The sequence below is a fragment of the Quercus robur genome, chromosome 7 (genome assembly GCF_932294415.1).
Source record: "Quercus robur chromosome 7, dhQueRobu3.1, whole genome shotgun sequence".
NCBI lineage: Eukaryota > Viridiplantae > Streptophyta > Magnoliopsida > Fagales > Fagaceae > Quercus > Quercus robur.
The window spans coordinates 28,905,771-28,918,065 of record NC_065540.1 but is presented as its reverse complement, the minus strand read 5'-3'; the positions used below and the strand labels follow the sequence as shown (position 1 = coordinate 28,918,065).

General features: G+C 39.0%; 1 protein-coding gene across 1 annotated transcript; it reads right to left on the bottom strand.

The window, feature by feature from the left end:
• Nucleotides 1–8,992: 8,992 nt before the first annotated feature.
• LOC126691251 (uncharacterized) lies at nucleotides 8,993–11,974 on the bottom strand. Its single transcript, XM_050386310.1, has 4 exons — nucleotides 11,846–11,974; nucleotides 9,623–9,704; nucleotides 9,479–9,556; nucleotides 8,993–9,390 (listed from the first exon to the last, which is right to left on the bottom strand). Exons 1-4 carry the CDS (start codon nucleotides 11,972–11,974, stop codon nucleotides 8,993–8,995), a joined length of 687 nt encoding a protein of 228 aa, XP_050242267.1.
• Between the last annotated feature and the right edge of the window lie 321 nt (nucleotides 11,975–12,295).

Genomic DNA, 12,295 nt, shown 5'->3' with positions numbered 1-12,295 from the left:
TTGTGCCAGCAAAGCTCCTATTGCTTAGGAGTTTGATGCTAAGTATCACAGCAGAGGTCGCCCACGTACTGGTGCCTGGAGGGTGGGCAAATGATTCATGATGCCTTGAATTCTTTGGAAAGCCTCCTGCTGCTCCGCTCCCCAGGTAAACTTAGTCCCCTTTTTCAACAATTTGGATAGACCTGCTGTAGCTGAGGCCAAACCAGGCATAAATCTCCTAATATAGGAGACCCTTCCCAGGAAGTTTTTGAGTTCCCTAATAGTAGTTGGCCTTCTCATTGTGGCGATAGCTGTGGCCTTGGCTGGATCCACACTTATGCCTTTGTGATGTACCAGTATTTGAGCTTCTACCTCGGTGTAGAAGACCTTAGCCGGTTGAACTACTGGCCTTATTCCTGGGTCCACATTAAGAGAATGGACTACCAATCCTGGGTCTAAACCAGGCATCTCATCATAGGTCCATGCGAACACATCTCTGTATTTTTGATGTAAGGTAACCAGTTGTTCCCTTTCTTGTGCCACCAGTTGACTGCTAATGAAGACAGGCTTTCAGGATTCCGGTTCGGTTCCCAAATCTATTTCTTTTAATTCTTCCTTAGGCTGAATCTGGGCTTCCTTAACTGGTTCTTCTGGAATTTCTTCTTGGGCCATCATGCAGCTTGATGGTCCGGGACCTTTCTGCATAATGCATTCAGGTCCCGCGCACCTTCACAAACGGTAGATTAGCCTCCCTCCGGGTTCCTGTACCACCACACATTCTTAGGATCCTGAAGAGCTGGGCTCCCTCTTTTGTCTTTTTCTTTCTAGAAAGTTCCTCAGGTCACGGGTGCCCCTCCCTCCTTCTCATTCTTCTAGGATGGGTGCCCCTGGGGTCCTCGGGGCGGGGCTCTCATCATCTGGCTCGAATTCATCATAGAACATCGTTTCTGCAAAGTTCACTTCTCCCTGGCTGAAAGGATTACGGTTGGCAGGGATCCTTACGGGCCTCCCATTCAGTCTCCCCTTAATGCATTGATGGAATGTAGATGGAATAAGGTGATGTTTATGAAGCCACGGGCGTTCCAACAACACATGGTAAGAAACTTCTTCATTAATCATGTGAAACCTTGTCAGGGCTACTATTGGCCCTACCCTTAAGGCTAGCTGCACGTATCCTTCTGTTGATTCCACCGATCCTCCAAATCCTGTTATTTCCATGGGTGCCCCCAGGATCCTTTTGTCAACTAAGCCCACAGCTTCCAAGGTACTCAAGGCTATGAGATTGAGCGATGCCCCTGTGTCCACCAGTGCTCTTCTGATTTGGACGCCATTTATGGTGGCCATTAGATAAAGGGGTCTACGGTGGTCTGGGTGCTCAATCTCCATGTCTTCATCGGTGAAGGTTATTGCATTGGTTGTTTCCAGGAAAGCTCGACTAGCATGTGACTCTGCTGTAAAGTATTCCATTCCTGAATCTGCTGCTATACTCATGAGAGACTCTGTGGCCACCCTTCTTGTTTCTGGTTAAAATCCCAATTGGTTGAATAGTGACCTGAACTTGGGATTCTTTTGGAGGGTCTTGACTGTGCTCGGGTGGAAGGATCCTTCGGATTCTCCTGCTTCTGCCGGGTTCCCATGTATTACTATTGCTACCACCCCTTTCCCTTTGTGGTTAGGCAAGGGGTTTCTCTGCACCTTTGGCTCCTTCTGAGTGAGTTCTAGGGTTCCTTCCCTCAACTTTTTGTGGAAGAGTCTGTGAAGGGTCTAGCAATCCTTGGTGGAATGCTTGACATAATTATGGATTCTGCAAAATAAAGGGTTCTTCCTTTCTTCTTCAGTTGGTGGCCTGGACACAGTGAATGGCCTAACAACCCCATCTCCGATCCATTTGTCTAAGACATGGCTTAACTCTTCAGCTGTACATGGGATTACTGGTGGTTCCTTGAACACCTTTCCATCTGGCCTTTTCCTTTTTTCTCTTACTGATGCTGTCATAGCTTGGGACACGGGCAGCCTTTTTGTCCTCATAGTTTACGCCGTCCTTCTGGTTCTCTATAACAGGTCAGCAAACTGCGTGATACACAAATTTTCAAGGTTGAGCCTGTAATCAAAAAGCATGTTGGCTACACAGGTTTCCACGAGCTCCTTCTCTTCGTGTTCCCCATAGCAGTCTAGGGACACATCTTCAAATCTTTTAATGAATTGGACGGGATCCTCTTCAGGTCTTTGCCTTACCATTTGAAGGTTCTAGAAAGTGATCTTGTCTTCACCAGGATAATATTTGGCGCAAAATATTTCCATCATCTCATCCTAGGTTTTGATGGACCCGAGTCTCAGCGTGGTGTACCAAGTGTATGCCCTATCCACTAAGGAATTGGCAAATTCCCTTAGGCACAATTCTTTGTCTCCTGCATAGGGGCCCATAGTGTGAATGAACCTACTCACATGCTCCACAGCACTTCCACTTCTTCCATCAAAAGGATGGAACTTTGGGGGTTCGTACCCTTTAGGATATGGTTTGCCAAGAAGTTCTGGAGGGAATGGGAGATCCCGAGAGAATTGCTTGGGGATCCCCGAGAGTTTTTCCCTTTCTTGCTCCAGAAGGGCATTGACATCTGCTAGTGTTAAGTACTGAGGGTTGGCTCTTCCTCCCACTACTGACCCTTCTTCTAGCTGCGTCCCATCTTGGTGACCAATAGGGGGAACATTGTCCCTAATTTCCTGTGTCCTGCCTTCTTTGAGAAGACGAACTTCTTACTCCAGATCCTTCAACATTGCTGTCATACTGGCCATGAGGTCTGGTTCCTGCCTTGTGTGTCTTTATCCTGACACAACCTTCTATTCTACCAAGGGTATTTCGCCTTTTTGCCTGGACGCTACCTCGTTCTCTCCCACGGGCTTAGAGGCCGTAGGTGGCATATTAGTTCCTTTGCTGTTTCTTTGTCTTGGAGGCATACTCTGTGAAGGGATTGCTTCTTCCCTTTTCTTTGCCCAGTCCCCAGTGGAGTCGCCAAAATGTGAGAGTGCCTTTTTTTTGTGACACTTAGGCCCAAGGATCCCGTGCCTAATAAGAGGTTTGGTGAACCGGGCCTTGACTCATCGCAGCTAAAAGGCTGTTTAAGAGTCAAGTAATGTACAGGGGATGCTTCCTACAATACAAGTAAAATGACAAGTAAGGATATTCGTATTGAAAGACATGCCAAAACAACAAGATAAATTCAAAAAGAAGGATTAACAAAGAGGCGCAAAATTAATGTTAAAGGGATCCTAGAATTACTAAGATGTATTTCATTTATATGTTCTCTGTTATGGTTACAGAAGGCTCACTAAGACGTGATACAAGGTTCAATCAAGCTCAAAAGTTACAGTCTTGAATGGCTATTTCAGCCTTCAAAACTTGCAAAGTTTGATTCTTTTTGAATCCGAGTATGTGCAATAGTGGCTTTTACAGGATACTGGGAAGCAATATTCACTTTTCCCTCAGTGTTTTCTTTCTCTTCACCCCAACTTTACTGATAGTTCTTTTCTCTGAAAAATCTCTTTCTTCTCTCTTTTTCGCTGCTCCTTTTCTTCGCAACCTACCCCTTCCTTTTATAATGAAGTTCTAGCCTTCTTGGGGAACCATTGGTTCCCCTGTTTTGCCTTCTTGTGAATAGAGCCTGTTCCGTGCCTATCACTCAGTAGGTCCCATTTTCCGTTTTTCTCATTCTTTTCTTCTTTCAGCTTTGATTTTTTTGAAAGTCCCTGGTTGGCTACCTTCTTTGGGATGTGCTGAGGTATGCCCTTCTCGACCTCACTGTCTGGCAGTTCCACTTTTCCCTTTTTTTTCCCATTTGGGCGGAATCCTATTCTGCCAACTTGAAAGCAGCCTGTTAGCATTCTCTTTTTTGTGTTTCTCTGTTCTGGTTCCCCAAGACTCTTTCTGCTTGTGCCATGAGAGGTCGCTGGGTTTTTTTTGGCGCTTGTGTTCTTTTGCTTTGTTTCTTATTTTCTTTTTCTGTCCTTTTCTTTCGAGCTGTCCTAGTCTTTCTTTTGACTGTGTGCCTGGAAGGATCCGTGCCTCTTGATGGTTGCTGAGGATCCTGACTATTTAACCTCTTGCCATGGGTTTCTTTTTCTTCTTGATGCTTCTTCGTCTAGGCTTCAAGCCTCCTGGGCCTTTTTATTCCTTCGTGGTCCCCTTGCACCTGCTTCTTTGGACTTAACTTGTTCTTTTCCTTTTGGGCCTGGCTCACTCTTTTCGGGCCTCCCTTACTATGATCCTTTTTAGACCTCAACACTAACCAACAATTAAGTTCTGCTCTAGTTTCTTAAAGACTTCTAATGGTATTAGCAGATGTAGGTTGTAGTTCTAGCCACTTCAACTGCTTTTGCAATTGTGAGATCTGATTTCCCACATGCCCAAAATCTGACTGATTCCAAGCATCCAATCTTAACTTGCATAACTCCAAACATGATACAATTGGGAATGGAACCTCTGAAATCAAACCCTTACTCCACGCATCTGAAACAACCTTATTGCACCTTGTATATTTCAGCCACATAATTTCAAAAAAAAAAAAAAAGCTTCTTTGCTTTCTTCCTCTTTGGCTTATGAAGAAAATTCAGGAGCAAAGGACTATGATCAGAGGTTAAAGAAGATTTGTGGATTAACTTTGCCGTGGGGAACATAAAGAACCAATCTTGTGTAGCCAAAGCCCTATCCAATCTCTCTCTTATTTGCGTTCCATCTCTTTTTTGGTACAACCATGTAAATCTTGGCCCAACAAAGCCCACCTCCCTCAGGCCACAATAATTAATAGAATTATTGAATCTAGTCATCTGATGGTTGGGCCTAAGAGCACCCCCTTCCTTTTCCATGGGGCATGTGATCTCATTGTAACCAACCATGGTAATTGAGAAACCCCACTAAGTGACTTGAGTAAATTCCATGACTCTACCCTCAAAGCTGTGTTAGGATTCCCATTGAAGCTTGTTAAATGCAAAAGGACCAAACTTTTCACCACCATCAACAATTGCATCAATATGGGCTAGAGAGAGAAACTTTTTGTACCACCATTCTTATCTCAGACTTCCAAAATAAATCCAATCCTCCACCGAGTCCATCACTTGGGACAATAACACTTTGACTAAAGCCACATTGATTATGTACAAATATCATCCATTCTTAATCAGATTTTGTTTCCATTAAGAAAACAATAGTGGGATCTTCTAACCTAATTACATTTTTTAAGGCATTAACTATCTAAAGGTTCCCAAACCCTCGACAATTCCAGCTTAACAAACTTATTGGACCCGGTAGGGTTGCTCAACAACCTCCACCAATCCTAGGTATGTAGCAAAGATAACACTTAGTTTTTTGTTTCCTCATCAACCTTCAATTGCTTCTCATTACTAGGGCTGAAATCCTTGGGGCAATTAGTTACCCCTAGTTTACATTTTAGGCCTTCTACCCCCTAACAATTAGTACTCATCACTTCCATGTTGGGCCTATTGGTAAGCCTGGTCCACATGCCCCATTTCAGCTCTTTAATAAGGCTAGGCCCATCTACAGTCTTTCCTTCACCAGCCATTCCTTTCAAATTTTTTCTTTTTCCCAACTTGGTGCTCTTTTTTCCAACCTTATCTTTAGCCCACCCCACCGAAAAACTAGGATTCGCTTCTCCAAAATCATGATTTTTTTGGGTCTTGACTCTTTAGAGCATTTGAATATCCCACTGATCTCTCCATGTTTATTGATACAGCCACATTCCCATCTGTTTTCGAATTACTTCCATTAATCTCACGAACAATTTCAACAACAACGGGATTTGAAATAGGCTGCCTTTCAGATATATCCTCATCTAACTCCTCAATTATAGCCTCAAAATCCGCAGATAATCTATTATTCTTTGAATTCCCCTCATTCATGGAGAAATTCAAATTTGAATCTAAACCATCTTGTCCTGCCCCCCTCGTCGGCCTCACCTTCGATTGGTTGTCTGCCTCCCCCCCACCCTCCTCCTCACCGTTAGTTAGTAAAGAGTGGTGAGACTTGCTCGCCCAATGCAACGATTCATCCCCAATTTCAGTCAATGGAGATTTTTTTTTTTTTTTTTTTTTTGAGGTAGCTTGTTCAAAACCCTTCACTTCAATAATCTGATGTCTACTTGGACTAAATGGAGAGGCTCTAATCCAATGCCCTAATTGTTGATGATCCATTGAGAGAGTACCCTTACTCTTTAGCCATAGTTCGCATTCTTTATCATCATGTGATAACATCCCACACCAGAAGCATATATTAGGAAGCCTTTCATATTGAAAAGCAATCCAACCCTCCAGACCATCCTCAAAAGCAACTCTCCTCCCATGGCAAAGAGGCCTTGTAACATCAATCTTGACCTGGATAAGCATGAATGTACCCCTCTTCATCTCGGACCAATCTTGTGGAACCATTACTGATCCCGTTGTCTTGCCTATTTCCAGTGCAATCTCCAAAGTCATGAACTTAAAAGGGATATCATGAATTTGAACCCAAAAGGAACAGTGCTTGAACTCTACTTCTTTTAAAGGTCTACTGCCATTAAAACGCTGAATAATCACCAAATGTCTATCATATGACCATGGTTCCCTTAAAAGAACCTTTTCGGCGTCTACCTCCAATTCAAAAGCAAATAGTGGAATATTATTTCTGGCATTTGTGATGTGGAAATTCTCCTTAGTACGCCGTAGTGGTTGAAAGGTGCGAACCACTGCATCCATGCTCAAAGCTCTCTTCATATTGAATTTTGTTGCTAACACAAACTCTGATACATGGCATTTCTTTGATAAAGTGACTTTCTTATCCTCCTTCACTGAAAGAGAGAGATTATCACATCAGCAGGTTAATTCTTCCATTCCTACACTGAACTGTCTCTCCACCCCACGATTGAAGAGAAACCCTATCCCTTCTAGTAACAGAGTTACTAAGTGTCTGTTTGGGAGTTTATAAAGGAATGAAATGGAATGATCATTAATGGAATGGAATAGAATAGAATGGAATGGAATGAATTTAGTAGGGAAAAGAATGGAATGGAATGGAATTTAAAAATCTTGTTTGGATGTTATAAAATAAATGAATGGAAAGGAATGGAATGGAATGGAAAGTAAGTAACACCGTTTGGAAGTGACATTGGAAGGAATGGAATAGAATCATTTTATAATAACATTACTATTGTACCCCTCATTTTAAAGAACATAAAAAATAATCAATGAGAACTTATAATTGCTTTGAAATGTTTAGTATTTAGTGGATGATATGAAACTAGTTAGCCACAATTAGGTCTGTGTTAGATTATTGAATTACAATATAGTTTTGTCAAGGTGAATAGAAATAATCATGCTAATCAATAATTTAACAAATGAAGATAATGGCATGAAAATTTGACAATAGCACAATTTCTTTATTTCAATTTGAAAATTTTTTTTAGGGGCTGCTAGTTTTAAATTGAATCTTTCTTGGCTGGTGTGCTTTACAATAGATTTGATAATTTAATACATCTCCATCTCCCAATTTCTTTAAAGAAAAAAGAAAATTTTATTGTAGCTAAAAAACAAGTTATGTATATTTCTATGTTGTAAAGCAATCATGCATCACATATTTATTCTCAACAAAATAAATATTGTCTAACAATGCAAACAAATATCTTAAAAAAAAAAAAAAAAAAAACTCCGGTAATGAGTCTTGCCAAAACAAAACAAAATAACATAATCCATTTCAAAACTAAGGTTGGCCAAAAAATCCCACACTTTTTTAATTTTTAGGCCTAGACATTAGTGTCAATAAGACACATTTGCGCTCATGATCTGGGCAACCAAAGAACATCTCCTTATATGTTGGATTTTCCATCAAAAATATGTAGGCCTCAGTCTTTGATATTGGATCTAAGTCCAATAGGCCCAAAGCTGCGTGAACTTCTGCTCCATATGACTTTGAAAAGCACTTTGCCATAACCTCAGTCGCCCTATCAATTGACTTTGATACATTATCAAATGATTGGGAAATTACATTTCCGAGTTCATCATCTTCTGCCAGTTGTCTTTTCTTGCTTTTAGAAGACATTGCATCTTGTGATGACACTCGAGAATGTGCAACATTAATTTCTGTTGACCTCTGATCATCTTCCACTTCAAAGTTCTCCAAAGAAACTTCATTTTGAGATATCAAATTATCAATCTCATCAATAGTGGTCGATGCAACATACCTAGCATGTTTCTCCTTTGCAGTTTCAACATGATCACCTTTTGTTCTATCTTTAGCCCAAAGTTATGCCATCTTAGAGTAGTTGGGTATAGGTGTTGTCATCCACTTCTTGGCTGCAAGTTTAGACTGTTACAAACCAAGACAAATGGTTAAACAACAGATATAATTATGAAATACAAAATTAAACTCACAAAAAATGGTAATTTATCACTATGAGTGGCTCCCAAACTTCTAGTTCAGCTGTCCACATATTTAAAGAATCATTCCATCCAAAACCACTCAATCCATCTTTAAATATGTCATAGCATTCATGAAAATTCTTCTTTAGTGTCTTCTATCGATTTTTCACCTTATCCTTGTTAATCTCCATGTCAAAATTTTCAACCAACTCTTTCACTATGTCATCATATGCCTTAGAGGTAAAAGTTCCATTAACTCTACCACCTATGACCACCTGATGTAAAAAAGCATCCACTAAAGCATCATCCATAACACTACTCCATTGTACTTCTTTGCTTGGATCTCCACCATTTTTCTTTTTTTTTGATATCTTACCCATGCTATAATTAATAGGACAAAAAACACATGTAAAATATTGTGTAAATATTAATATTAATTATCAAAAGCTAGATAGCAATATCAAAATGAAAAGAGAAATTTGCATAACATTTAGGTCTAAGTAATTGAAACATAGCATATTCTTAAACGACATGACAACAATAAACCCAAAAGCTATCACATTTGGACATAGTTTTGCCACATGGCTGATGCTATAGAATCTCTTATAATATCTCATTGCCTAGCATCCTCATCATCTTCTCTTGGAGTAGGGGCCACACGTTCACGATGAGAATACAAAACCTCTTCATCAACTTCAGCAATAAGACTTTCATCAGGATCGACTCCCATTAAATAATTATGAAGTATGCAACATGCTAAAATGATTTCATTTTGGGTGTCAACACAATAATTAGGCTCTGTAGTACTTGCTGTGATAGGAAATCTCTTCTTAAGTACACCAAATGCTCTTTCAATAACAGTGCGCAATGACGTATGTCGCAAATTAAACAATTCTTTAGCATTTTCAGGGGGACGAACAGAGTACTCTTTTAAATGATAACGCACTCCCCTATAAGGTGCAATCAGACGACTTCTATTCATGTATCCCGCATCAACAAGATAATATTTACCTAATAAACAATAACAACCATTAATTATATACTACAAATTTTTTAATTATAAAGAATACACCCTAATATGTATTTGAATTAAATTTACCTAGTGGGATTTTTAAGTTATCGTTTCTAGTTAAAGCACTCTTTATTATTCTTGAATCTGAAGCAGTTCCTTCCCAACCTGGTAATACGTATGTGAATTTTAAATCAAATGAGCATGCCGCCAACACATTTTGTGTAGTGTTACCCTTTCTACCCCGATATCTTGGTGCACCCTCATTAGACACTTTGACACGAACATGTGTTCTATCAAGTGCCCCAATATAATCCTGAGATTAACATTATCTCTCAAAAACATTTACCTTAAAATATATTTGTACTAAAATACTATCAAATATAAATTATATGCATGATATATTTGCCTTAAAATATGGGTTGAACCTATTATTTTGTAGTATTTCAAGTGGCACTTGGGTTCAATCAGGTTGTCGAAGGAATTGATCCTCTAACATAATTATTGATCTTAACACGTTATGAAAATCGCGACTAATGGTCTCACTGGAACGACAAAAAAAGAAGGACATTGTACGAGTCGTCTGATTATGTGCTAGCATGTGAAGAAACTTGCCAACTTGCTTTTCAACCGTGGCACGCTGTGTGTCTTGAAGATCACCATCTCTCCGCAAAATGTCACACAAACCTTGAAAAACTTATGGACCCATGCGTATTACATCATAGCATTTGTCACTATTCCTAAGTCGAGACATTAGTTCATCACGAACTTTTTGTCTTTCTATGGTTGATTGTGTAGGAATGTGGGGAACACGACTTCTTTTTAGTCGTTGCCTTTGATGGATAATGAAACACAAATAACGGCATGCAGCATGAACCAAGAACCAAGGCTAGTTTCCGCATAAAGTTTGAAAAAATTATGGTCTTAAGTACCTCATCATTCAAGTCCATCTAAGTAAAAAAATAGTTATGTTATCAGTCCAACTTAGAAAATAATGGGTACATGTTCTAAATAAATAGTTACGTTATTAGCCTAACTAATTATGAGTTAGGATTTTAGTTCAGGGGGGGCAAGGTTACAAGATAAGATTGAAAACAAAATTAATCTAAAAAATATTAGTTTGCATCAATAAAAAAATAAAGATAATTAATTCATATTAAATAAAAATTAATTGAAGACATTAATCAGTGTATTTATTTACAATTCAAGAAATTAATCAATGTACTCAAAATAAACTATGAGATTAACTCAATGAAAAAGTGTAAAAAATATAACAACATATTTGAAAAGTTGTATAATGACTCGTTGGGCCAATGGCTACGGACCTACTGCTTTGAGCTAAAGTGGTGAGAAAATTTTAAACTTGGTTTGGTAGAAGATTTTAACATTCATCTCATTGCATGTTAACTTTGAACTGACATGTTGTGTGCTCTTTGATTGCTGGCATTATGAGTGTTGGACATATATTAGCTTAAACTAAATTCATTAACCTGAGAGGAATATCATCTAACAAAAACCCTCTCTCTAATCCTCACCCTCGCCTAATGAAAATATGGCTGACTTAAAAATACTCTGTTTCTTGACCAAAAAACAGAGCATACTCCTAACATGAAAGGCAAATAGCACTATTTGGATAGCCCCCAACGAGTGTAAAATTTGTAAACTAACTAAAACCTTTCCTCTCTTACTCACTAACATGTTATGCTTGTATCTTTATCAGCAACAATTATGATAAGAGTTATAGATTAGCATAAAGATTCAACATAAAAATTAAAACAAGGTTTAATGTGAATCGGCCAACTATAATCCTACACCACTGACAATGCCAACAAAAATGCAATATTAATGACATGATTTATAAGCACTACCAATGCTTATAAACACTCAACTTTCGTTCTCTCTTTTCTTTTTTGGTTTTGTCCATTTGTTACCCAACTGAAATCTTTCAAGTGTCAGTTGTCTTTCTTCCATGTAACGTATCCTTTCCTGTATGGATTTTTTAAGCATAGTTTCGAGCTTTAAAGAATGGGTATGAGCTTTGTATCGGTTGTAGCAATGAAGGTACGGCAATGAGTTGGTATTTACATCAATCTCAATCCACAATCCCAAGACATCAATGTATACATTGGCATAACGTGTTTCTATGGGTTTTGATTTTTTTTTTTTAATGAATCAATCTCAATCCACAATCCCAAGACATTAATGAAAAATAGTTCCTCACACAAACCCACACCATATTCTTTAAATAACCTTCTCCTAATGTAGAACTCTCCTTGTAAGAATACTGCTTTGAGCCAAAGCAATATAACCCGTAGAAACAATGATACATTCCTCAAATTTGTTCATAAATTTGGAGAAGATTGTTCACGAAACAAAGATAGAAAATATATGACAAGACATGAAGTAGGAAGCAAACATAACAGAACCTGTAGAAACATAAGAAAAAAAAAGACTTACTTGTGAGCAGTAACCAAAACTTGCAGCAGTCAAAGAATAACGTGTAACTATGTTGATGAATAGCAGTAGCTTCAATGGTGTTTCACGAAACAGCAATAGCTTCACTTTGTAGCAAATAGGCAATAACATGTAGCTATGTTTTTTTTCTTACAGCTGATTGAGAAAAGAATGGTTGATATTAAAGGGGTATTTAGGGGTTTTAACAAAAATTTCATTAAACCTAAACCCATTCCCCCCCATTCCTCCCAATTTTGAGGGGAACAAAAAATTTGAGGTTCGGAGGGAAAATGGAGGAATGAGCATTCCCTCCTAACCATTCTATTCCCTCCCACTTAAACTCCCAAACAAGGGAATGAACTTTACATTCCCTCCGTTAAAACTCCCTGTGAGAGTGCTTTTTTCTTTAGCACACAGGCCCAAGGATCCTGGGCCAAATAGTTGTGTTTTGGT